Below are 27,844 nucleotides of genomic sequence, written 5' to 3'. Positions count from 1 at the left end.
GGAGGAACTCTTGATTGGCAAGCAGTTCCAGATTTACACCTAACTAAGTAAAAATCAGTTTAAATTTGTACTAGCTAGTCAATGATTTTTTTATTTTGGGCATTCCCCTCCTACTGTTTCTGCCCCTTTCCCAGTTTCCCCCACGGATTTTCCTCTGAATTTCACAGATAAGATAAAAGAACGAAAATATTCTTATAAATCCAAGGCTAATGAAGATGATAAGTCAGAGGCCCTTGGTGCTGAACTGTGATTTATTTTTGATTCACAAAGTTCTCTGGTTTATTTGCATGATTTGAACAATAGTGACCAATCCGAGAAAAGTCTCAAACAATGTAGAGTTAATCAGCGACCTAGGCACTGCCCCAGAGTGCACGATCGGCCAGCCATTAACTCCTGTCACACCATTAGATCACACAGAAAATAACACACATTGACATTAGCCATCTCCATACTTAATAAAAATTCACTTCACAATTCATCCGGCCACTTTAAAACATGTGCTTCAAAACTTCCACTTAATCAAACAGATCTCTCGTCTATTAAAAGATTAAATGAGTATATAAACACATTAATAAGTTTTTTTTTGTGTAAATGACATTTCTTTATATTCAGGCCACTGGTTTTACAGAGACTGAATAAATTCAGTTTTTATTACTTGGGATTGCAAGATTTTTATTGGTGCTTTGGGGATCGAATTCAATGATTCCATCCATTTTTCCATGAAATATGTGAACTAGTGATCTTATTTATATTATATTAAAACTCCTGTTGTACAAACCCTTGAGTAACAACTTCTTCACACATCAGTGCTGATACTCCGACTTCTGCTGAAAGCGTCTCTTGTCAGCTTGGCCCTGCCCATGGGCAGGTTCTGGGGATTTGTCAGCATTTCTAAATCCTCCTCACTCACAGTTTTATAGCTCACTCTCTCACCCCCATTCCTAATCTCTTCAATCTGATGGACATAGAAGAGTGGCTTGCAGTGAGAGCAGTTGGGGCAGAGAGCTCTGGAATGGGAGCGATCCTGAGGATAGGATACAGAACTGAAGTTAAGTCCATTTCCGGCACTGTGATTGTAGTAAGCAGCCGGCAGACGTGAGTGCACAGCAAAATCTGGCTCCTCCTCGTCTCCATCCCACTCCTCTCTCTTACAGCAATAATACTGGAAAGAAAAGAAAGAAAGAACTTATAGAATTTATACGGCCTCAGGACACCCCAAAATGCTTTACAGCCAATTAAGTACTTTTGAAGTATAGTCATTGTCATAATAGAGGAAATGGGGCAGCCAATTTATGCACAGCAAGGTCCCGCGGAAAGAAACACAGCACGGCTTTCAACATGAAGCCAGCAATACACACTACACGCAGGTCTACAGCAACAAATGCATCCCGGTGCTGGGCTGTGCTTTCGAATTCAAATACCCGGTGCAGTCACAAATATATGAAAAAGACCAGCTGGTCCTTTAAGCTTGTCCCATCCAGTGACGTCGCAACTAAGCATCATGACCCTCAATGAGTTGGCACCCACTGGGACATGTCTGCCCACTACTCTGTTTCCCCTCCGCCTTATGGGGAAATGCAATCAGAGGCAAGCATCCCAGGATATGTAGTTTACAAATAGTCTTAGCAGAATTATGTGAGAAATGGAATTAGGCAATGATTACAAGTAGTACAGCAACACTAGAGTTTCTTGGAAGTCACCATTGCTATTTCTTTTAATACAACAGGTTTCAGTCCCACAGTTGTGCTTCATTACCACAGATGCTGTCCCATGCCAGGAAGCATGGATTTTTGGACTCTAGGAGAATCAAGGAATATGAGGATCAGGTAGAAAAGTGGAGTTGAGGTCAAAGATCAGCCATGATCTGATTGAATGGCGGAGCAGGCTCGAGGGGCGGTATCACCGACTCCTGCTCCGATTTCTTATGTTCTTATGTTAGCACAGCTCCCATACCATGCAAATCTGAACCAGAAACACCTAAACCTGACAAACACAAGGAATTCAGGGTGGGATAGGAGTCTCTGCAAATGAATCATGGGGGAGATGGGGCCAGGTCAAAGCGGAAACCAGGTGGGGGGAGGGGGGGCAGTTAAAATGGAGCTGGCGATTTATCCACTCCTTTGCTACCCTCGATCCAACCAATTGCAATTTTAAATAGCAGTCAGCAAGGATCTCCAGCTGAAATATGCAGATTGGTCTCCAATTATGTCATCGGGCCTGATCTGCTACTTTAACCCGAGGTCTGGGCGGGGGATCAGTGTGGCTTCCCCACTAGGTCAAACCTGCCGGGAACAGCTGCCAGGGCCAGAAGAGGCCCAGCAGAGCTCCTCTGGGTCCCACAAGGAAATCACCTGCACTGGGATTCCACCCCCATTATTGGGACCGTTCCCTCCAGTCCCTGGTGGCTGCCTCTGACCGGCACAATTTTAATGTTGGGCAGCTGCTTCCCGGCTGTTAAAGTGAGCTAAGCCTCCCTGCTGCCACTCCCAGGCAGCCTCGCCACTCCCAGACAGCCTCGCCACTCCCAGACAGCCTCGCCACTCCCAGACGGCCTCGCCGCTCCCAGACGGCCTCGCCGCTCCCAGACGGCCTCGCCGCTCCCAGGCGGCCTCGCCGCTCCCAGGCGGCCTCGCCGCTCCCAGGCGGCCTCGCCGCTCCCAGGCGGCCTCGCCGCTCCCAGGCGGCCTCGCCGCTCCCAGGCGGCCTCGCCGCTCCCAGGCGGCCTCGCCGCTCCCAGGCGGCCTCGCCGCTCCCAGACGGCCTCGACGCTCCCAGACGGGTTCGACGCTCGCTTTGCCCTGTTCCCACCCAGGAATTAAAATTGAGCCAAACATATTTCTAAAACACATATGCCATTAAACTTTATACACATTGCATATTTCTACACAACATAAAAACTTGTGGTTTAACCTCCAGCCCTGACCTTTGGCCTTTGGCCCAGCCTCCACATTGTGGCTGCTGTTTGAGGAGAGGGCCTAGACTAAAATATTTGATTCATTTGTTTAAGATCGCTGTACTGACACTGACCTGCAGTCGGCAGTAACACACCACGATGATTATACACAGTAGAATAATTGTAGCCAAGATTCCACCTGTGATCACCACAGTCCCGGCTGTCATTCGATCAGCTCTCCATTAACAGCCTGAAAAAGAGAGGGTGGGAAATTCAAGGGGAGAAGTGAGGCACAGATACCCTTTGACACAAGACAGTCTTGGAGACAATTAAACTAATAACTCCCTGGTCTTCAAGTTGAGTAAGGAAAGCTTCTACACTTTATTTCTAGAGTCTGGAACCAGCAACCAGTCAGCTGCCACCGTCCGTTCCCAGCTATGGCCAATCAGTCCATTCCCAGCCGTCCTCAATCAGTCCATTCCCAGCCGTCCTCAATCAGTCCATTCCCAGCTATGGCAAATCAGTCCGTTCCCAGCTATGGCCAATCAGTCCATTCCCAGCTATGGCCAATCAGTCCGTTCCCAGCTATGGCCAATCAGTCCATTCCCAGCTATGGCCAATCAGTCCGTTCCCAGCTATGGCCAATCAGTCCATTCCCAGCCGTCCTCAATCAGCCCATTCCCAGCTATGGCCAATCAGCCCATTCCCAGCTATGGCCAATCAGTCCGTTCCCAGCTATGGCCAATCAGTCCGTTCCCAGCTATGGCCAATCAGTCCGTTCCCAGCTATGGCCAATCAGTCCATTCCCAGCCGTCCTCAATCAGCCCATTCCCAGCTATGGCCAATCAGCCCATTCCCAGCTATGGCCAATCAGCCCATTCCCAGCTATGGCCAATCAGTCCATTCCCAGCTATGGTCAATCATAGAACCATAGAAAAGATACAGCACAGAAGGGGGCCGTTCGGCCCATCGTGTCCACGCCAGCTCAAAGAACAACCAGGTGCCCATTCTAATCCCACCTTCCAGCACTCGGTCCATAATCCTGCAGCTTACAGCACTTTAGGTGCAGGTCCAGGTACTTTTTAAAAGAGTTGAGGGTCCCTGCCTCGACCACCAATTCGGGCAGCGAATTCCATACACCCACCACCCTCTGGGTAAAAAGGTTTTTCCTCATGTCCCCTCTAATCCTTCCGCCAATCAGCTTAAATCTATGTCCTCTAGTTCTTGAACTCTCCGCTAGGGGAAACAGGGACTTCCTGTCTACTCTATCTAGGTCCCTCATAATTTTGTACACCTCAATCAAGTCTCCCCTCAGCCTCCTCTGCTCCAAGGAAAACAACCCCAGCCTATCCAATCTCTCCTCGTAGCTGCAATTTTCAAGACCTGGCAACATTCTTGTAAATCTTCTCTGCACTCTCTCCAGAGCAATTACGTCCTTCCTGTAATGTGGTGACCAGAACTGCACACAATTCTCCAGCTGTGGCCTTACCAGCGTTTTATACAGTTCCATCATTACATCCCTGCTTTTGTATTCTATACCTTCGCTAATAACGGAGAGCATTCCGTATGCCTTCTTCACAACCTTATCTACCTGTACTGCCACCTTCAGGGACCTGTGCACATGCACTCCAAGTTCTCTCACTTCCTCTACCCCTCTCAATATATTCCCGTTTACTGCGTATTCCCTTTTACTGTTTGCCCTCCCTAAGTGCATTACCTCACACTTCTCCGGGTTGAACTCCATTTGGCACTTTTCTGCCCACTCCACCAACCCATTGATATCTTCTTGGAGTCTACAGCTATCCTCTTCACCATCAACTACACGGCCAATTTTTGTGTCGTCTGCAAATTTGCCAATCATGCCCCCTCCATTAAAGTCCAAATCATTAATATATACCACAAACAGCAAGGGACCCAACACTGAGCCCTGTGGCACACCACTGGAAACGGATTTCCATTCGCAAAGACATCCATCGACTTTTACCCTTTGTTTTCTGTTACTGAGCCAATTTTGGATCCAATTTGCCACATTTCCCTGTATCCCATGGGCTTTTACCTTTCTGACCAGTCTGCCATGTGGGACCTTGTCAAATGCCTTACTAAAATCCATGTAGACAACATCCATTGCACTATCCTCATCAATCCTCCTTGTCACTTCCTCAAAGAATTCAATCAGATTTGTAAGGCATGACCTTCCCTGAACAAATCCATGCTGACTATCCCTGATTAAACCATGCCTTTCCAAGTGACAGTTTATCCTATCTCTCAGTATTGATTCTAATAGTTTGCCCACCACCGAGGTAAGACTGACCGGCCTATAATTGTTTGGCCTTTCCCTCATACCCTTTTTAAACAATGGTACTACGTTTGCAGTCTTCCAGTCCTCCGGTACCTCCCCTGTATCCAGTGAGGATTGGAAAATGATCCTCAGAGCATCCGCTATTTCCTCCCTGGCTTCCTTCAAAAGCCTAGGAAACAATCCATCCAGCCCTGGTGACTTATCAACTTTCAAGGATTCCAGTCCCTCTAGTACTTCCTCTCTCATTATGTTTACCTTATCCAATATTACACACCTCTCCTCTTTAACTACTACGTCCGGATCATCCCTTTCCTTTGTGAATATGGAGATAAAATATTCATTTAAAACCCTACCCACATCCTCTGCTTCTACACACAAGTTACCCTTATCATCCCTGATAGGTCCCACCTTTTCCTTAGCTATCCTCTTGTTCTTAATGTACTGATAAAACATCTTTGGGTTTTCTTTAATCTTACTAGCTAATATTTTTTCTATACTCCTCTAGGCTTTCTGTGACAGTTATAAGCTTTCTTTTTCTGCTTTATCTTGCCCCGTATACTTCTAGACAACCAGGGGGCTCTAAATTTGGCAGTGCCACCCTTTATCTTTGAGGGGACGTGTCTGCACTGTACCCGTAGAATTTCACTTTTTAGTGCCTCCCACTGGCTTGCCACTGATTTCTCCTCAAGTCGTTCTGTCCAGTCCACTTCTGCCAAATCACCTCTTAGTTCTGTAAAATTTGCCTTCCCCCAATTTAGAACGTTTACTCCTGATTTAATTCTGTCCTTTTCCATAATAATGCTAAAACTAACTGAATTGTGGTCACTATCCCCAATATGGTCACCCATTGTCACTCCACCCACTTGCCCATCTTCATTTCCCAGGACTAAATCTAGAATTGCATCCCCTCTTGTTGGGCTTGTCACGTACTGGCTAAAAAAGTTCTCCTGGACACCGATCAAGAATTTTGCGCCCTCTGTGCCCCTCACACTGTTTGAATCCCAGTTGATGTTAGGGTAGTTGAAGTCCCCGACTATTATTGCCCTCTTATTTTTGCACTCAGAAATTTGCCTACATATTTGTTCTTCTATCTCCCTTTCGCTATTCGGGGGTCTATAGTACACTCCTAGTAGTGTGACTGCCCCTTTTTTATTTCTTAGCTCAACCCATATGGCCTCGATTGATGATCCATTTAGCATATCATCCCTTCTCACAACTGGAATTGATTCTTTAACCAATAATGCTACCCCCCCCCCTCCTCTTTTATCACCCACTCTATCCTGCCTGAAAACTCTACATCCAGGGATATTGAGCTGCCAGTTATCCCCCTCTTTAAGCCAGGTTTCCATTATAGCAATGATATCATGCTGCCATGTGTTTATCTGTGCCCTCAGTTCATATGCTTTGTTTGTAATACTCCTTGCATTGATGTATATACCCTTTAACCCCGTCAAATTCCTGTGCTGAACACTATTTAACCTTTGCTTCTTTTGCCTTTCTGAGTCACTAACTACATCACTAACTGCGTTTCTACTTCCCGTTTCCTGATCTGAATTTGTCCTATCTGTCCCTGCCCTTTGGTTCCCATCCCCCTGCCATACTAGTTTAAACCCTCCCCAACAGGACTAGCAAATGCCCCCCGCGAGGATATTGGTCCCAGTTCTGCTTGGGTGCAACCCGTCCAGCTTGTGCAGGTCCCGCCTTTCCCAGAATTATCCCAATGCCTCAGGAATTTAAACCCCTCCCTCCTACACCATCTCTCAAGCCACGTATTCATCTGGTCTATTCTCCTATTTCTGCTCTCGCTAGCACGTGGCACTGGGAGTAATCCTGAGATTACTACCTTAGAGGTCCTGCTTTTTAATTTATTTCCTAACTCCCTATATTCTGCTTGCAGGACCTCATCCTTTTTTTTAACCGATTTTGTTGGTACCGATATGGACCACGACTACTGGCTGTTCACCCTCCCCCTTCAGAATGTCCTGCAGCTGCTCCATGACATCCTTGACCCTAGCACCAGGGAGGCAACATACCATCCTGGAGTCACGTCTGCGGCCGCAGAAACGCCTATCTGTTCCCTTTACAATGGAATCCCCTATCACTATTGCTGTCCCATTCTTTTTCTTCCCCTCCTGTGCAGCAGAGCCACCTGTGGTGCCCCGGTCTTGGCTCTTGCTGCTTTCCCCTGATAAGCCATCTCCCCCAGCAATATCCAAAGTGGAATATCTGTTTGAGAGGGAGACGGCCCCAGGGGACTCCTGCTCTACCTGCCTAGTCCTTTTACTCTGCCTGGCGGTCACCCATTTCCTTTCTGCCTGCGTAATCTTTACCTGCGGTGTGACCACCTCACTGAACATGCTATCCACAATAATCTCAGCGTCGTGGATGCTCCACAGTGAATCCACCCGCAGCTCCAGCTCCGAAATGCGGTTAGCCAGTAGCTGCAGCTGGACACACTTCCTGCACACATGGTCGCCAGGGACACCTGTAGTGTCCATGACTTCCCACATAGAGCAGGAGGAGCATATCACGGGTGCGAGCTCTGCTGCCATGACTTGCCTTAGATTAAGCTCGTTAGTTACTCCCTTTAAGGAGTTTACTCCTTTAAATTACTCATAATTTAGAGAATGTTAATTACAATAGGGACCTTGATTCACTAAAAAACGCTACTTGCTATAACTAAATTAAGTTTAGTTTTTTTTTAAATGTAGTTTTATTCTATAAGTTACTGAGCCCACAGTCCTAAGAAAGAAGAAAACAGAAGAGAGACTCACCAGTTTTGTTTTGTTGTTGCTGTGACTGCTCTCGGTACGCTCTGCTCCGCTCCGCTCCGCTGTCTAAACAAATGCTCCTCACCCCTCACTGCACCGAAACCCCTCACCCACCAAATTCCCAATTATAGACTCTGGTGAAACCAGACTCTGTCGATTGCTGCTACTCCGTGCTCCCTCACTCCATCATTCCATTCCCAGCCGTCCACAATCATTCCATTCCCAGCTATGGCCAATTTGCCAATTCTCAGCTACGAGGCCTCCCTTCTCACCGTTGACCGAATCATAGCTGGTGTGTGTTGCAATACTCGGGACCTTTACAAACTAGGGGTTGAAGACTACACAGTGGGACCCAAACACCATTCAGGTTTTATAAAATATACTTTTGTTTTTGGTAACTTTTTCTCAATATCACAGTTTGTATCTTACACAAATCCCCAGGTCATCACCGGCAGGTCATCACCGGCAGGTTTGGATGTGGCAGTTGGTTATCTGACAGTAATGGGGCAAGTTTTACAAACTAAATTAGGGTTATAGTACAGTCAGGTGACAGGAAAAGAGGCTTTTACCAACAATTAATGAGCATAATGCTCCTGTATTATAGAATCTTACAGCATGGAAGGAGGCCAATCAGCTCATCGTGCCTGTGCTCAGATTAGCTGTTCAGGTAGAACTCTCTCCGTGAATCACGTCTCCCTGTCCTTTCCCCATTTCTTTTTATGTTCTTTCTTTTCAAATACTTTTCCAATTCTCTTTTAATGTTGTTACAGTCTCTATGACAATAGACACCTTTCATGAAGCACTCCATGTTCTAATAACCCTCCATGTGGTTTCCCATTTTCCTTCTGTTTGTCTGATATTTCCCAGCCCTGTTACCGGTGTCTGTATTTTTGCATCATTTTGGTTTGTGTAGTGCTCACAATTCCTGCCTGGATATTGTTTGTGTAACAATGCATTTTAAGCTAGCTGAGATCACGGTGCAGTGTCAGTGAGTTCTCATCACCAGCTTCCTTGACCCAAACACATAACCCATTGATCACATGACAAGTAAAAGGCTGTTACACTGTATTTTGTAACTAGATTTCTTCAGAAATAGACGATAGCCATCATAAACATAACGAGGCCAGACTACAAACGCAAAACACAGCAAATTACCTGCCGCTGTCAGACAAGAAATGGGACAGGTTTCCCCACACTGGCTCCAGAAATACCTGTCACATCACCAAATGTTCACTAATCCCAAATATTCCTGTGTCTCAATCACAGGTTTGGAAAATAGAAACAGCACATCTGGAACCACAGGCTCTGCCGCCACCTGCTGGTGTTAGTGACATGCTGCATGGCGCTGTCATGGCAATTTCAGCCAATGACCAGTCTCTGCCTGTTTCCATGGCAATGGAAGGCTGCTCTGCATCCCAGTTACCATGGCTACGGTGATGCAGCAATCTTCTCACAAATCAAAGGCTCCAAACGCATGCACTCCCAAACAACATGACCCGTTGCAATTGTGATGCCTCCCACAGCCAAACAACCTGCTGACCCTTTAAGGAACTTCTTAACGTGCCTGGCGGAAACCGGGCGGGCGAACAGTTAAAATGGCCGCAGTGACTCACACCGATGGATCCCACTGCTTTCCCACGGTTTGCAAACTTTAACCTGCTCTTTTGAACAGGCGAGAGGGACACGTGCAGGAAGGCTGCGGGTCCTTTAAATATGTAGATGGAGCTCCAATGACATCATCAGCGCCTGACTGCAATTTTAACCCAGTTCCATTCCCTCCGATTCCCCGCAGGTTCCATTCCCTCCGATTCCCCGCAGGTTCCATTCGCTCCGATTCCCCGCAGGTTCCATTCCCTCCGATTCCCCGCAGGTTCCATTCCCTCCGATTCCCCGCAGGTTCCATTCACTCCGATTCCCCACAGGTTCCATTCCCTCCGATTCCCCGCAGGTTCCATTCCCTCCGATTCCCCGCAGGTTCCATTCCCTCCGATTCCCCGCAGGTTCCATTCCCTCCGATTCCCCGCAGGTTCCATTCCCTCCGACTCCCCGCAGGTTCCATTCCCTCCGATTCCCCGCAGGTTCCATTCCCTCCGATTCCCCGCAGGTTCCATTCCCTCCGACTCCCCGCAGGTTCCATTCGCTCCGATTCCCCGCAGGTTCCATTCGCTCCGATTCCCCGCAGGTTCCATTCGCTCCGATTCCCCGCAGGTTCCATTCGCTCCGATTCCCCGCAGGTTCCATTCGCTCCGATTCCCCGCAGGTTCCATTCGCTCCGATTCCCCGCAGGTTCCATTCGCTCCGATTCCCCGCAGGTTCCATTCGCTCCGATTCCCCGCAGGTTCCATTCGCTCCGATTCCCCGCAGGTTCCATTCCCTCCGATTCCCCGCAGGTTCCATTCCCTCCGATTCCCCGCAGGTTCCATTCACTCCGATTCCCCGCAGGTTCCATTCCCTCCGATTCCCCGCAGGTTCCATTCCCTCCGACTCCCCGCAGGTTCCATTCCCTCCGACTCCCCTCAGGTTCCATTCCCTCCGATTCCCCGCAGGTTCCATTCACTCCGATTCCCCGCAGGTTCCATTCGCTCCGATTCCCCGCAGGTTCCATTCCCTCCGATTCCCCGCAGGTTCCATTCGCTCCGATTCCCCGCAGGTTCCATTCACTCCGATTCCCCGCAGGTTCCATTCACTCCGACTCCCCTCAGGTTCCATTCCCTCCGATTCCCCGCAGGTTCCATTCACTCCGACTCCCCTCAGGTTCCATTCCCTCCGATTCCCCGCAGGTTCCATTCCCTCCGATTCCCCGCAGGTTCCATTCGCTCCGATTCCCCGCAGGTTCCATTCCCTCCGATTCCCCGCAGGTTCCATTCGCTCCGATTCCCCGCAGGTTCCATTCCCTCCGATTCCCCTCAGGTTCCATTCCCTCCGATTCCCCGCAGGTTCCATTCCCTCCGATTCCCCACAGGTTTGTGCCACTATTTCTGATTCAAGGCTGTGAGGTCCCAGAATTGACTGAAATTGTTTGTGAATTGTGCAGTGAACCCAAAGCTGGGCTGTTCTGTAATGAAGACAATGGGGTTTGTGGAGAATCCAGACCAGAGACCTGGTGTTCGAGGCTCCAATCACCCCGACTGCTCACACTGTCCAATCTCACTTCCACAACCATCTGCGTTCCCTCCAAGACACGGTTACAGAGAGGGTCACAATGTCCACAGCTTTTAATAATCTGCTCAATGAGAGACTTTAATCGATTTCTAAAAACTCGAGTGCTATCATATTTCAACAGTTTATGGATTTCACTAACTCATTATACAGAAATAAACAGAAAGCAAGATATTTTAAACAGTTTCTACTGTTATCTCCCATCAGATCACCATCAGATCTGTCTGAGAGACGTGTAACTAACAGACTGTTAACACCAATGTTCACACTCTCTCCCCAGTGACGCATTGTGAGTAATGGCGGGTGTATGACAACCAGCTCCATGGCAACCAAATCAAAACGGGTCAGAGCTCATCCTCAATTATCATGAAAATATACTTATAGATGCAGAACCCGTGTCACAGGCTGTTTAAAGCCTCAGTATCAGAACTAGGGGGAAACGGTTAGTTTAACTCATTAAAAACATTTCTTAACTCTTAATCCACTCCCTCTAAATTCTCCCACCCCAGTGACAGACCTGTACCCACCAGTACTGTACCCGTTATACAGTGACAGACCTGTACCCCCCAGTACTGTACCCCAGTGTTATACAGTGACAGACCTGTACCCACCAGTACTGTACCCGTGTTATACAGTGACAGACCTGTACCCCCCAGTACTGTACCCCAGTGTTATACAGTGACAGACCTGTACCCACCAGTACTGTACCCGTGTTATACAGTGACAGACCTGTACCCCCCAGTACTGTACCCCAGTGTTATACAGTGACAGACCTGTACCCACCAGTACTGTACCCCAGTGTTATACAGTGACGGACCTGTACCCCCCAGTACTGTACCCCAGTGTTATACAGTGACAGACCTGTACCCACCAGTACTGTACCCCAGTGTTATACAGTGACAGACCTGTCCCCACCAGTACTGTACCCCAGTGTTATACAGTGACAGACCTGTCCCCACCAGTACTGTACCCCAGTGTTATACAGTGACAGACCTGTACCCACCAGTACTGTACCCCAGTGTTATACAGTGATAGACCTGTACCCACCAGTACTGTACCCCAGTGTTATACAGTGACAGACCTGTACCCACCAGTACTGTACCCCAGTGTTATACAGTGATAGACCTGTACCCACCAGTACTGTACCCCAGTGTTATACAGTGACAGACCTGTACCCACCAGTACTGTACCCCAGTGTTATACAGTGATAGACCTGTCCCCACCAGTACTGTACCCCAGTGTTATACAGTGACAGACCTGTACCCACCAGTACTGTACCCCAGTGTTATACAGGGACAGACCTGTACCCACCAGTACTGTACCCCAGTGTTATACAGTGACAGACCTGTCCCCACCAGTACTGTACCCCAGTGTTATACAGTGATAGACCTGTGATATTATAAATACCCCCATTTGAGTACGGAATATATAGAACTCAGTCCGGGATAAACAGAATATAGTCCAGAATAAACGGCACCCAGTCTGGGTTGCAGGTCTCTCAGGCCAGCTCAGAGATCTCCTATCACCGTCGATAAGGATCAACTGTGGCTCCCGAGCGTATTACAGTGGGTCTGCCGCTGATCCTGTGTCTTTCCCCGAGCCTGGACTGGGTCTGTCCCTGAGTCTGTCCCAGATCTGAACTGGCTCTGCACCTGAGTCTTTCCCTGAGGCTGGACTGGTTCTGTCCCAGAGTCTGTCCCGGGTCTGGACTGGGTCTGTCCCTGAGTCTGGACTGGGACTGTCCTGGTTCTGTCACTGAGTCTGTCCCGGGTCTGGAGTGGGTCTGTCCCTGAGTCTGTCCTGGGTCTGAACTGGGTCAGTCCCTGAGTCTGTCCCGGGTCTGGGCTAAGTCTGTCCCAGGTCTGTCCCTGACTCTGTCCTGGGTCTGGACTGAGTCTGTCCCTGAGTCTGGACTGGATCTGTCCCGGGTCTGTCCCTGAGTCTGTTCCGGGTCTGACCTGGGTCTGTCCCTGAGTCTGTTCCGGGTCTGTCCTGGGTCTGCCCTTGCGTCTTTCCCTGCGTCTGTCCCAGGTCTGTCCCTGGGTCTGTCCCGGGTCTGTCCCTGTGTCCGTCCCAGGTCTGTCCCGGGTCTGTCACTGAGTCTGTCCCTGGGTCTGTCCCGGGTCTGTCCCGGGTCTGTCACTGAGTCTGTCCCAGGTCTGTCCCGGGTCTGTCACTGAGTCTGTCCCAGGTCTGTCCCTGGGTCTGTCCTGGGTCTGTCCCTGCGTCTGTCCCGGGTCTGTCACTGAGTCTGTCCCAGGTCTGTCCCTGGGTCTGTCCCGGGTCTGTCCCAGGTCTGTCCCGGGTCTGTCACTGAGTCTGTCCCAGGTCTGTCCCGGGTCTGTCCCTGCGTCTGTCCCGGGTCTGTCCCTGCGTCTGTCCCAGGTTTGTCCTGGATCTGTACCTGAGTCTATCTTGGGTCTGAACTGGGTCTCCCCAGGCCATTTACTGAGTCAACTCCTGCACCAGCCTGGCAGGAAACTGCCACCGTCCCCCTTCTGAAGGGTCCCCCCAGCCCCTGCAAACTGCTGCACTCCACACACTCAGGTGGGACCAGTGGGGTTGGGAGTGTGCTCCAAGGAAATTGATTTCTCTCCGAAAGTGTTTGGAATCATGGAAAACACCATCCCAAAATATTGGTTAAAAATGCTGGAATAGCCTATCATATCCATACGTAGAATTACATCGAATGTACAGCACAGAAACAGGCCATTCGGCCCAACTGATCTATCCCAGTGTTTATGCTCCACACGAGCCTCCTCCCTCCCTACTTCATCTCACCCTATCACCATATCCTTCTATTCCGTTCTCCCTCATGTGTTTATCCAGCTTCCCCTTAAATCCATCCACACTATTCACCTCAACTACTCCTTGTGGGAGTGAGTTCCACATTCTCACCACTCTCTGGGCAAAGAAGTTTCTCCTGAATTCCCTATTGGATTTATTAGTGACTATCTTATATTTATGGCCCCCTAGTTCTGGACTCCCCGCAAGTGGAAACATTTTCTCTACGTCTCCCCAATCGAACCCTTTCATAATTTAAAAACCTCGATCAGGTCACCCCTCAGTCTTCTCTTTTCTAGAGAAAAGAGCCCCAGCCTGTTCAATCTTTCCTGATAGGTAGAACCTCTCAGTTCTGGTATCATCCTTGTAAATCTATTTTGTACCTTCTCGGGTGCCTCTACATCCTTTCTATAATATGGAGACCAGGACTGTGCCCAGTGCTCCAAGTGTGGTCCAGCCAAGGTTTTATACAAGTTCCAAGAACAGACTGAAGTCATTCACCGCAAACCAACGGCCCCAATTATAAATAGATAGAATTCGAGAAAGTGATTTCCAAAACATCAGTTAAAATCAATCCCAGTATATTCTGTAATCCCAGGTAATAAAAACAGAATGGGAAATTGAGGAGCAAATATGTAAGGAGATTACAGACAGCTGCAAGAAAAATAGGGCGGTAATAGTAGGGGACTTTAACTTTCCCAACATTGACTGGGACAGCCATAGCATTAGGGGCTTGGATGGAGAGAAATTTGTTGAGTGTATTCAGGAGGAATTTCTCATTCAGTATGTGGATGGCCCGACTAGAGAGGGGGCAAAACTTGACCTCCTCTTGGGAAATAAGGAAGGGCAGGTGACAGAAGTGTTAGTGAGGGATCACTTTGGGACCAGTGATCATAATTCCATTAGTTTTAAGATAGCTATGGAGAATGATAGGTCTGGCCCAAAAGTTAAAATTCTAAATTGGGGAAAGGCCAATTTTGATGGTATTAGACAGGAACTTTCAGAAGTTGATTGGGAGAGTCTGTTGGCAGGCAAAGGGACGTCTGGTAAGTGGGAGGCCTTCAAAAGTGTGTTAACCAGGGTTCAGGGTAAGCACATTCCTTATAAAGTGAAGGGCAAGGCTGGTAGAAGTAGGGAACCTTGGATGACTCGGGAGATTGAGGCCCTAGTCAGAAAGAAGAAGGAGGCATATGACATGCATAGACAGCTGGGATCAAGTGGATCCCTTGAAGAGTATAGAGATTGCCGGAGTAGAGTTAAGAGAGAAATCAGGAGGGCAAAAAGGGGACATGAGATTGCTTTGGCAGATAAGGCAAAGGAGAATCCAAAGAGCTTCTACAAATACATAAAGGGCAAAAGAGTAACTAGGGAGAGAGTAGGGCCTCTTAAGGATCAACAAGGTCATCTATGTGCGGAACCACAAGAGATGGGTGAGATCCTGAATGAATATTTCACATCGGTATTTACGGTTGAGAAAGGCATGGATGTTAGGGAACTTGGGGAAATAAATAGTGATGTCTTGAGGACTGTACATATTACAGAGAGGGAGGTGCTGGAAGTCTTAACACGCATCAAGGTAGATAAATCTCCGGGACCTGATGAAATGTATCCCAGGACGTTATGGGAGGTTAGGGAGGAAATTGCGGGTCCCCTAGCAGAGATATTTGAATCATCCACCGCTACAGGTGAGGTGCCTGAAGATTGGAGGGTAGCAAATGTTGTGCCTTTGTTTAAGAAGGGCGGCAGGGAAAAGCCTGGGAACTACAGACCGGTGAGCCTGACATCTGTAGTGGGTAAGTTGTTAGAGGGTATTCTGAGAGACAGGATCTACGGGCATTTGGAGAGGCAGGGACTGATTAGGAACAGTCAGCATGGTTTTGTGAGAGGAAAATCATGTCTCACAAATTTGATTGAGTTTTTCGAAGGGGCAACCAAGAAGATAGATGAGGGCTGTGCAGTAGACGTGGTCTACATGGACTTTAGCAAAGCCTTTGACAAGGTACCGCATGGCAGGTTGTTACATAAGGTTAAATCTCACGGGATCCAAGGTGAGGTAGCCAATTGGATACAAAATTGGATTGACGGCAGAAGACAGAGGGTGGTTGTAGAGGGTTGTTTTTCAAACTGGATGCCTGTGTCCAGCGGTGTGCCTCAGGGATCGGTGCTGGGTCCGCTGTTGTTTGTTATTTATATTAATGATTTGGATGAGAATTTAGGAGGCATGGTTAGTAAGTTTGCAGATGACACCAAGATTGGTAGCATTGTGGACAGTGAAGAAGGTTATCTAGGATTGCAACGGGATCTTGATAAATTGGGCCAGTGGGCCGATGAATGGCAGATGGAGTTTAATTTAGATAAATGTGAGGTGATGCATTTTGGTAGATCGAATCGGGCCAGGACCTACTCCGTTAATGGTAGGGCGTTGGGGAGAGTTATAGAACAAAGAGATCTAGGAGTACAGGTTCATAGCTCCTTGAAAGTGGAGTCACAGGTGGATAGGGTGGTGAAGAAGGCATTCGGCATGCTTGGTTTCATTGGTCAGAACATTGAATACAGGAGTTGGGATGTTTTGTTGAAGTTGTACAGGAGATTAGTAAGGCCACACTTGGAATACTGTGTACAGTTCTGGTCACCCTATTATAGAAAGGATATTATTAAACTAGAAAGAGTGCAGAAAAGATTTACTAGGATGCTACCGGGACTTGATGGTTTGACTTATAGGGAGAGGTTGGATAGACTGGGACTTTTTTCCCTGGAGAGTAGGAGGTTAAGGGGTGATCTTATAGAAGTCTATAAAATAATGAGGGGCATAGATAAGGTAGATAGTCAAAATCTTTTCCCAAAGGTAGGGGAGTCTATAACGAGGGGGCATAGATTTAAGGTGAGAGGGGAGAGATACAAAAGGGTCCAGAGGGGCAATTTTTTCACTCAAAGGGTGGTGAGTGTCTGGAACGAGCTGCCAGAGGCAGTAGTAGAGGCGGGTACAATTTTGTCTTTTAAAACGCATTTGGACAGTTACATGGGTAAGATGGGTATCGAGGGATATGGGCCAAGTGCAGGCAATTGGGACTAGCTTAGTGGTATAAACTGGGCGACATGGACATGTTGGGCCGAAGGGCCTGTTTCCATGTTGTAAACTTCTATGACTATATGACTCTAATTGAATTTCTTCAGTCCCAGTAAAGGTGTTGATTCTGCCCTTCAGCCCCGTTCTTAACCTTTTCCTTACCCATTGACTTGATTTGCATAATGTAGCTCCTTTGATGGGTTTCTTCCCCTTTCTAAGAACATCAACAGTCCGCTGGGCCCAAGAAGCCTGTCCCTGTTGGGTTGGACTCAACCTCGTCTCCTCAACAGATCTTTTCTTTATCTAGAATTAACTCGAGCCCCTTATACCGTCCAGCTCAGTGAGCTCCCCTGCGAATTTGTCCTACAATTTCCATCACACTGTGGCTGCTGAAAGGTTGTGACTGATTTCTGATTCCTAACCTCGTCCTCTATCAGTGAAGACTAATCATTCCCCCCCAGCTTTCACTGAAGATTTGATGATCTTGTGCACACCTTTATAGGTTTGTGTCTGTAGTTGTTAAATATCGTGCAAATATTTACAATCTTCCTGCCGCCACACTTTACACACTTGGATCATGTTCCCTTATGTTAAAGACATTAAGATAAGATAAATGAGCACAATTTACACATTAAAGAGGTTGGGGCATGGATACAGCACTCATTATTATACCAACTTCTGCAGCAAGGTGACTGATGATACAGGTTACCATTCTACAGATCAGCTATGATCTAATTGAATGTTGGAACAGGCTCGAGGGGCTGAATGGCCTCCTCCTATTCCTATATTCCAATCTGCTTTGCCCCTAAACTAATGCCCATGTCCTGGATACAAGGTGTTCAGGAAAGATAGGGAAGGAAAGAAAGTGGGGAGAGGGGTGGCAGTATTGATTAAGGAGAATATTGCAGTGCTGGAGAGAGAGGATGTCCTGGAGGGGTCAAGGACAGAATCTATTTGGTTTGAGTTAAGAAATAAAAGAGGTGCCTTTACACGACTGGGTGTATTCTATAGGCCACCAACTAGTGGGAAGGAGATAGAGGAGCAAATTTGCAGAGAGGTGCAAAAGCTATAGAATAGTGATAACTGGAGACTTCAACTATTCCAATATAGACTGGGGTAATAATAATAATATAAGGGGCACAGAGGGGGAGGAACTTTTGAAATGTGTTCAGGATAACTTTCTTAACCAGTACATTTCCAGCCCAACGAGGAAGGAGGCATTGCTGGACTTGGTTCTGGGGAATGAGGTGGGCCAAGTGGAGCAAGTATCAGTGGGGGAGCATTTAGGGAGCAGCGATCATAGTATCATAAGGTTTAGAATAGCTTTGGAAAAGGACACAGACTACTCTAAAGTAAAAATACTCAATTGGAGGAGGGCCAATTTCAATGGGATGAGAACAGATCTGGCCCGGGTAAATTGGAATCAAAGATTGGCAGGCAAAACTGTATTTGAACAGTGGGCGGCCTTTGAAGAGGAGATGGTTCAGGTACAGTGTAGGCACATTCCCACGAGGGAGAAAGGAGGGCAACTAAAGACAGAGCTCCCTGGATGGCAAAAGAGAGAGAGAGTAAGATGAAACGGAAAAAAGGGGCATATGACAGATGTCAGGTTGATAATACAAGTGAGAACCAGGCAGAATATAGAAAGTTCAGAGAGGAAGTGAAAAAGGAAATAAGAGGGGCAAAGAGAGAGAATGAGAATAGACTGGTGGCCAACATAAAAGGGAATCCAAAAGTCTTCTACAGGCTGTAAACAGTAAACGGGTAGTAAGAGGAGGGGTGGGACCGATTAGGGACCATAAAGGAGATCTACTCATGGAGGCAGAGGGCATGGCTGAGGTACTAAATGAGTATTTTGCATCTGTCTTTACCAAGGAAGAAGATGCTGCCAGAGTCTCAGTAAAGGAAGATATAGTTGAGAAACTGGATGGGCTAAAAATTGATAAAGAGGAGGTACTAGAAAGGCTAGCTGTACTTAAAGTAGATAAGTCACCCGGTCCGGATGTGATGCATCCAAGGTTGCTGAGGGATGTAAGGGTGGAAATTGCGGAGGTACTGGCCATAATCTTCCAAACATCTGTAGATACGGGGGTGGTGCCAGAGGACTGGAGAATTGCAAATGTTACATCCTTGTTCAAAAAAGGGTGTAAGGATAAACCCAGTAACTACAGGCCAGTTAGTTTAACCTCAGTATTGGGGAAACTTTTAGAAACGATAATCCTAGACAGAATCAACAGTCACTTGGACAAGTGTGGATTGATTAGGGAAAGCCAGCACGGATTTGTTAAAAGCAAATCGTGTTTAACTAACCTGATAGAGTTTTTTGATCAGGTAACTGAGAGGGTCGATGAGGGCAGTGCAGTTGATGTGGTGTATATGGACTTTCAAAAGGTGTTTGATAAAGTGCCACATAATAGGCTTATCATCAAAGTTGAAGCCCATGGAATAAAAGGGGCAGTAGCAACATGGATACAGAATTGGCTAAGGGACAGGAAACAGAGAGTAGTGGTGAACGGTTGTTTTTCGGACTGGAGGGAGGTGTACAGTGGTGTTCCCCAGGGGTCGGTGCTGGGACCACTGCTTTTCTTGATATTTTTAATGACTTGGACTTGGGTGTACAGGGCACAATTTCAAAATTTACAGATGATACAAAACTTGGAAGGGTAGTGAACAGTGAGGAGGATAGTGATAGACTTCAAGAGGATATAGACAGGCTGGTGGAATGGGTGGACACGTGGCAGATGAAATTTAACGCAGAAAAATGCGAAGTGATACATTTCAGTAGGAAGAATGAGGAGACGCAATATAAACCAAAGGGCACAACTCTAAAAGGGGTACAGGAACAGAGAGATCTGGGGGTTTATGTGCACAAATCGTTGAGGGTGGCAGGGCAGGTTGAGAAAGTGGTTAAAAAAGCATACGGGATCCTGGGCTTTATAAATAGAGGCATAGAGTACAAAAGCAAGGAAGTCATGATGGACCTTTATAAAACACTGGTTCGACCACAGCTGGAGTATTGTGTCCAGTTCTGGGCACCGCACTTTAGGAAAGATGTGAAGGCCTTAGAGAGGGTGCAGAAGAGATTTACTAGAATGATTCCAGGGATGAGTGATCTTAGTTTCTTGGATCGACTGGTGAAACTGGGGTTGTTCTCCTTGGAACAGAGAAGGTTGCGAGGAGATTTGATCGAGGTATTCAAAATCATGAAGGGTCCAGACAGAGTAGATAGAGAGAAACTGTTCCCATTGGTGGAAGGGTCAAGAACCAGAGGACATGCATTTAAGGTGATTGGCAAAAACTTTTTACCCAGCGAGTGGTTAGGATCTGGAATGCACTGCCCGAGGGGGGGTGGAGGCAGATTCAATCATGGCCTTCAAAAGAGAACTGGATAAGCACTTGAAACAAAAAAAATTTGCAGGGCTACGGGAATAGGGCGGGGGAGTGGGACTAGCTGGATTGCTCTTGCATAGAGCCAGCACGGACTCGGTGGGCCGAATGGTCTCCTTCCGTGCTGTAACCTTTCTATGATTCTAAGATTCTATGATCCTGCATCTCTGCACTTGAAAAATTTTAATTTTTTTTTTGAACAGAATACATTAATGTCAATTTTTAGAGAAATTGTTTAATCTTCACTAAAATTTTGTTCTATTAAATCCCATGTGATTTTTCCAGTTTCTGTAAGAGCAATGTGACATCACCTGGTGCCAAAGAGCTGAGCTCATAGTCTGTGAGTAGAAACAGTCCCTCTGACGCTGGTCTTATTGTGTAGATAAAATCATGGAAATGAATAAATGAATTAGTGGCAGGAAGTAGATACTGAAGGAAATCTAGTTATTGGAGGAGTGTCCTGAATATGGAGTAGGATCAGCCTTTATTAAGCTGTTAGATGCTGTGCAGACATTACGTCTTTACAAAGTTAGATCATAGAATCATAGAAAGTTATGGCACAGAAGGAGGCCATTCGAACCATCGTATCCGTGCCGGCCGATAAAGAGGAATCATAGAAACATAGGAAGAGGAGTAGGCCATTCAGCCCCTCGTGCCTGCTCCGCCATTTGATAAGATCATGGCTGATCTGTGATCTAACTCCATATACCTGCCTTTGGCCCATATCCCTTAATACCTTTGGTTGCCAAAAAGCTATCTATCTCACATTTAAATTTAGCAATTGAGCTAGTATCAATTGCCGTTTGCGGAAGAGAGTTCCAAACTTCTACAACCCTTTGTGTGTACAAATGTTTTCTAATCTCACTCCTGAAAGGTCTGGCTCTAATTTTTAGACTGTGCCCCCTACTCCTAGAATCCCCAACCAGCGGAAATAGTTTCTCTCTATCCACCCTATCCGTTCCCCTTAATATCTTATAAACTTCAATCAGATCACCCCTTAACCTTCGAAACTCGAGAGAACACAACCCCAATTTGTGTAATCTCTCCTCGTAACTTAACCCTTGAAGTCCAGGTATCATTCTAGTAAACCTACGCTGCACTCCCTCCAAGGCCAATATGTCCTTCCGAAGGTGCGGTGCCCAGAACTGCTCACAGTACTCCAGGTGCGGTCTAACCAGGGTTTTGTATAGCTGCAGCATAACTTCTGCCCCCTTGTACTCTAGTCCTCCAGATATAAAGGCCAGCATTCCATTAGCCGCCTTGATTATTTTCTGCACCTGTTCATGACACTTCAATGATCTATGTACCTGAACCCCGAGGTCCCTTTGGACATCCACTGTTTTTAACTTTTTACCATTTAGAAAGTACCCTGTTCTATCCTTTTTTGATCCAAAGTGGATGACCAAGGATTAATCAGGGATAGTCAACATGGCTTTGTCAAGGGAAGATCATGTCTGACTAATTTGATTGAATTTTCTGAGGGGGTGACTCGGCGTGTGGATGAGGGTAACGCAGTGGATGTGGTATACATGGATTTCAGTAAGGCCTTCGATAAAGTCCCCCACAGGAGACTGGTCAAGAAGGTACGAGCCCATGGAATCCAGGGTGCCTTGGCACTTTGGATACAAAACTGGCTTAGTGGCAGAAGGCAGAGGGTGATGGTCGAAGGTTGTTTTTGTGACTGGAAGCCTGTGGCCAGTGGGGTACCACAGGGATCGGTGCTGGGTCCCTTGCTGTTTGTGGTCTACATTAATGACTTGGATATGAATGTAAAAGGTATGATCAGTAAGTTCGCTGATGATACAAAAATTGGTAGGGTGGTAAATAGCGAGGAGGATAGCCTCAGTCTGCAGGACGATATAGATGGGTTGGTCAGATGGGCGGAACAGTGGCAAATGGAATTTAACCCGGAAAAGTGCGAGGTGATGCACTTTGGAGGGACTAACAAGGCAAGGGTATACACAATGAATGGGAGGACCCTAGGCAAGACAGAGGGTCAGAGGGATCTTGGTGTGCAAGTTCACAGATCACTGAAGGCGGCGGAACAGGTAGATAAGGTGGTAAAGAAGGCATATGGGATACTTGCCTTTATTAGCCGAGGCATAGAATATAAGAGCAAGGAGGTTATGATGGAGCTGTATAAAACACTGGTTAGGCCACAGCTGGAGTACTGTGTGCAGTTCTGGTCGCCACACTACAGGAAGGATGTGATCGCTTTGGAGAGGGTGCAGAGGAGATTCACCAGGATGTTACCAGGGCTGGAGCGCTTCAGCTATGAAGAGAGACTGGGAAGATTGGGTTTGTTTTCCTTGGAGCAGAGGAGGCTGAGGGGGGACATGATTGAGGTGTACAAAATTATGAGGGGCACAGATAGGATGGATACTCCGGAGATTTTTCCCTTCGTTGAGGGTTCTATAACAAGGGGACATAGATTCAAGGTAAAAGGCGGGAGGTTTCGAGGGGATTTGAGAAAGAACTTTTTCACCCAGAGGGTGGTTGGAGTCTGGAACTCACTGCCTGAAAGGGTTGTGGAGGCAGGAACCCTCACAACATTCAAGAAGCATTTGGATGAGCACTTGAAATGCCATAGCATACAAGGCTACGGACCATATGCTGGAATATGGGATTAGAGTAGACAGGGCTGATGGCCGGCGCGGACACGATGGGCCGAAGGGCCTCTATCCGTGCTGTATAACTCTATGACTCTATGACCTCACATTTGTCTACATTGAATTCCATTTGCCACAGTTTTGCCCATTCACCTAATCTATCAATATCCCTTTGTAATTTTATGTTTTCATCTACACTGCTTACAATGCCACCAATCTTTGAGTCATCGGAAAACTTAGATATAAGACTTTCTATGCCTTCATCCAAGTCGTTAATAAATATTGTGAATAATTGAGGCCCCAAGACAGATCCCTGTGGGACTCCACTAGTCACATCCTGCCAATGTGAGTACCTACCCATTATCCCTACTCTCTGTCGCCTTTCGCTCAGCCAACTTCCTAACCAAGTCCGTACTTTTCCCTCGATTCCATGGGCTTCTATCTTAGCTAACAGTCTCTTATGTGGGACCTTATCAAATGCCTTCTGGAAGTCCACATAAATAACATCCATTGACATTCCCCTGTCCACTACTTTAGTCACCTCTTCCGTAGCCCTGTAGGTTACAGCACTTCAAGTGCACGTCCAGGTACTTTTTAAATGAGTTGAGGGTTTCAGCCTCTACCACCCTCTCAGGCAGTGAGTTCCAGACCCCCACCACCCTCTGGGTGAAAAAAATTCTCCTCAGCTCCCCTCTAATCCTTCCACCAATCACTTTAAATCCATGCCCCCTGGTTATTGACCCCTCTGCTAAGGGAAATAGGTCCTCCCTATCCACTCTATTCCCGTCATAATTTTATACACCTCAATTAAATCTTCCATCAGCCTCCTTTGTTCCAAAGAAAACAACCCCAGTCTATCCAATATTTTCTCATAGCTAAAACTCCTCTGTAAATCCCCTCTGCACCCTCTCTAGTGCAATCACATCTTTCCTGTAATGTGGTGACCAGAACTGTACACAGTACTCCAGCTGTGGCCTAACTAGTGTTTTATACAGTTCTAGCATAATCTCCCTGCTCTTATATTCTACGCCTCGGCTAATAAAGGAAACTATCCCGTATGCCTTCTTAACCACCTTATCTACCTGTCCTGCTACCTTCAGGGATCTGTGGACATGCACTCCAAGGTCCCTCACTTCCTCTACACCTCTCAGTACCCTCCCATTTATTGTATATTCCCTTGCCTTGTTTGCCCTCCCCAAATGCATTACCTCACACTTCTCCAGATATAGCTAGACGAGGAGTTGTACTCTATAATGTGATCTTAACTCCTGCTCCTCAGTCTGAACCACTTCTGTGACTCCCAACAACCTGTGAGGCAGAATTCCTGGGATAATCTGGAATAACTCGATCTCAGGCCCACTCCTCTTTGGCTCATCACTAAATTAAGACAATTATTCTGCAAAATAGTGCAGGCAAATTCTAACAATTTTTAACATGTGGAAATATAAATTGTGTTTATTTACCTTTTCTTCCTCATGTCTTGCTATATAAGAAGCTACTTTTCACCATGTCTGTGAACAGATCCTCTCCCCTCAACACTGGAGAACTGATATCCATTTTACAATAAGATTAATTTGTGGGGGGAATTTTGTGTTGCAATTTCTGGGACCATCTGGCAAATGAATTGCAGCTTTTTATCCCGGGGGTCCTCAGATTACAAGGAGCCTTTCTTGGTGCCAGTAATTCATTAAAATACTGGGGTCGGGACAATTCCCAGTGATTCACGTGTTCCTGTCTCTTGAAGTGAAATTAACATAATGCTGGTCGATGTTCAGGTGAGGTGGGTTTGGAGTTTATGGGTTACCCGGCCCAGGGGTGCAGACACAAAACCACAATTTTAAAATCATTCATTCTGTCCTGATGGACTCTAAGGGCTGGATCGTGTCCCTATTGATGGATATTTCCAGATTAACAGATTGGGGAGGATCCAGAGACACGAGTTTAAACTGTGGGAGAGTGGGAATAGACTGGGATTCAGACAATTCTACATTCCCCAGAGAGTAGTGGGGGAGGGGGACAGGTGGGGGGAGGGGGACAATTGGGGGAGGGGGGAGGGGGACAGGTGGGGGGAGGGGGACAGGTGGGGGAGGGGGACAGGTGGGGGAGGGGGACAGGTGGGGGAGGGGGGAGGGGACAGATGGGGAGGGGGACAGGTGGGGGGAGGGGAGGGGGACTGGTGGGGTGAATTGTGAGCCTCTGGAATGCGTTGCCTGCTGGTGTGGTGAGTGCTCGATCTCTGCCTTGAAAAGGGAGCTGGACCAGTCCCTGACTGGGGCAGAGATCGCATCATATGGAAGGTAAGTGTCTTTGTAGAGAACACTTGGACCGTCTGATCTTCTGGACTGGTTTCCAGCGCCTGACGGAGTTGCAGAGGAATTTTCCCAAGTATTTTTTCACTTATTGGCTCTGAGCTTTTTCTCTGGGTTTTTGCCTCTCTGGAGATTACATGATTGCGGGGGTAGGGAGGGAGATGTGGGGAGATGGGGAGGGTGGGAGATGGGGGCGTGGGAGATGGGGGCATGGGGGGAGATGGTGGCGTGGGAGATGGGGGCGTGGGAGATGGGGGCGTGGGAGATGGGGGCGTGGGAGATGGGGGCGTGGGAGATGGGGGCATGGGGGGAGATGGTGGGGAGGGAGATGGGAGCATGGGGGGAGATGGTGGCGTGGGAGATGGTGGGGTGGGAGATGGTGGGGTGGGGGGAGATGGTGGGGTGGGAGATGGGGGGGTGGGGGTTTAGCCGCGATTCTCTGCCCATCACCGTGTGGGACAGGCTCGATGGAACAGCTGGTCTTTTTCTGCCCATCAATTTAATATGTTCGTAAACGACAAAAAGCTTCCTTGGACCCAATTTGTCCAAACCTTTCATTATTTTAAACACTTTGATCATTTCCCCCTCAGTCTCTCAGTAAAGTAAACGCCCCACAATACTGGTGAGTCTGGGACAGGCTGGGTCCGGGCTGGGTCTGGGATGGGATGGGCTGAGTCTGGGATGGGACAGGCTGGGTCTGGGACGGTCTGGGCTGGGTCTGGGACGGGCTGGGTCTGGGACGGGCTGGGTCTGGGACGGGCTGGGTCTGGGACGGGCTGGGTCTGGGCTGGGCTGGGTCTGGGCTGGGCTGGGTCTGGGACGGGCTGGGTCTGGGTCTGGGATGGGCTGGGTCTGGGTCTGGGACGGGCTGGGTCTGGGCTGGGCTGGGTCTGGGTCTGAGACAGGCTGGGTCTGGGCTGGGTCTGGGACGGGCTGGGGCTGGGTCTGGGACGGGCTGGGTCTGGGACAGGCTGGGTCTGGGACAGGCTGGGGCTGGGTCTGGGACGGGCTGGGTCTGGGACGGGCTGGGTCTGAGTCTGGGACGGGCCGAGTATGGGACGGGCCGGGTCTGGGACGGGCTGGGTCTGGGTCTGGGATGGGCTGGGTCTGGGTCTGGGACGGGCTGGGTCTGGGTCTGGGACGGTCTGGGTCTGGGACGGGCTGGGTCTGGGTCTGGGACGAGCTGGGTCTGGGACGGGCTGGGTCTGGGACGGGCTGGGTCTGGGTCTGGGTCGGGCTGGGTCTGGGACGGGCTGGGTCTGGGACGGTCTGGGTCTGGGTCTGGGACGAGCTGGGTCTGGGACGGGCTGGGTCTGGGACGGGCTGAGTCTGGGTCTGGGTCGGGCTGGGTCTGGGACGGGCTGGGTCTGGGACGGGCTGAGTTTGGGTCTGGGACGGGCTGGGTCTGGGACGGGCTGGGTCTGGGACGGGCTGGGTCTGGTACGGGCTGGGTCTGGGTCTGGGACGGGCTGGGTCTGGGACGGGCTGGGTCTGGGACGGGCTGGGTCTGGGTCTGGGACGAGCTGGGTCTGGGACGGGCTGGGTCTGGGACGGGCTGGGTCTGGGTCTGGGTCGGGCTGGGTCTGGGACGGGCTGGGTCTGGGACGGGCTGGGTTTGGGTCTGGGACGGGCTGGGTCTGGGACGGGCTGGGTCTGGGACGGACTGGGTCTGGGTCTGGGACGGGCTGAGTCTGGGACGGGCTGGGTCTGGGACGGGCTGGGTTTGGGTCTGGGACGGGCTGGGTCTGGGACGGGCTGGGTCTGGGACGGGCTGGGTCTGGGTCTGGGACGGGCTGGGTCTGGGACGGGCTGGGTCTGGGTCTGGGACGGGCTGGGTCTGGGACGGGCTGGGTCTGGGACGGGCTGGGTCTGGGTCTGGGACGGGCTGGGTCTGGGTCTGGGACGGGCTGGGTCTGGGTCTGGGACGGGCTGGGTCTGGGATGTGCTCGATTTTCAAAAAGCCTCAGAAAATTCTGCTCCACTGTTCTTTTATTGACACCAAGTCACTTCTTCAAAAAACTCCATTAAACTTGTCAAATGTGAGCTGCCTTTAATAAATCCACACTCACTGTCCTGATTAAACTGTTCACTTAATGTATCTCAAATGATGGATTCTAAGAGTTTATCCACGCTAGACATTAGACTAACTGGTCTACAGTTACCTGGTTTATCCTTCTCTCCCTTAGAAACAGGAATACAGATATACATTGCACATTAAACACACAAATACATTACACCTGAAAGACACACATTACACATTAAAGACACACATTACACATTAAACACACATTACACATTAAAGACACACATTACACATTAAAGACACACATTACACATTAAACACACACAGGAATATAGACATTTCTACACATACAAAACATGTTGGACTCACCCCCCACTGCTGGTTTGATCTGTCTTGGATTTTCTGTAATTCAGTTTAATTGAGGATCAGTGCTGCAGTTGCCTGGTGATGAGGGTGAGGTGGGTGTTTGTGAAACCTGCAGGTGATGGCTCAGAGACTCAAGCTCTTCTCTGCAGCCCCTCGTCTCTTTGTTGGACTCCATCA

The 27,844-nt window shown here is 48.4% G+C and overlaps 1 protein-coding gene across 1 annotated transcript; it reads right to left on the bottom strand.

Moving 5' to 3' along the window:
* Window positions 1-211: 211 nt before the first annotated feature.
* LOC137309329 (protein FAM163B-like) lies at window positions 212-27,844 on the bottom strand. Its single transcript, XM_067977581.1, has 3 exons — window positions 27,671-27,844; window positions 3,028-3,143; window positions 212-1,162 (listed from the first exon to the last, which is right to left on the bottom strand). Exons 2-3 carry the CDS (start codon window positions 3,118-3,120, stop codon window positions 797-799), a joined length of 459 nt encoding a protein of 152 aa, XP_067833682.1. The 5' UTR covers window positions 3,121-3,143; window positions 27,671-27,844; the 3' UTR covers window positions 212-796.

The sequence above is a fragment of the Heptranchias perlo genome, unplaced genomic scaffold, assembly GCF_035084215.1.
Source record: "Heptranchias perlo isolate sHepPer1 unplaced genomic scaffold, sHepPer1.hap1 HAP1_SCAFFOLD_162, whole genome shotgun sequence".
In the NCBI taxonomy this organism is placed as follows: Eukaryota; Metazoa; Chordata; class Chondrichthyes; order Hexanchiformes; family Hexanchidae; genus Heptranchias; species Heptranchias perlo.
This window is presented reverse-complemented; position numbering and strand designations above follow the sequence as displayed.

What these genes read in the sequence shown, in the direction of transcription:
- LOC137309329 (XM_067977581.1), bottom strand. Translation starts at nt 3,120, where the DNA reads ATGACAGCCGGGACTGTGGTGATCACAGGTGGAATCTTGGCTACAATT. An exon ending in TGTGTTACTGCCGACTGCAG is followed by an intron (nt 1,163 to 3,027) that starts GTCAGTGTCAGT and finishes TTTTCTTTCCAG; the next exon opens with TATTATTGCTGTAAGAGAGA.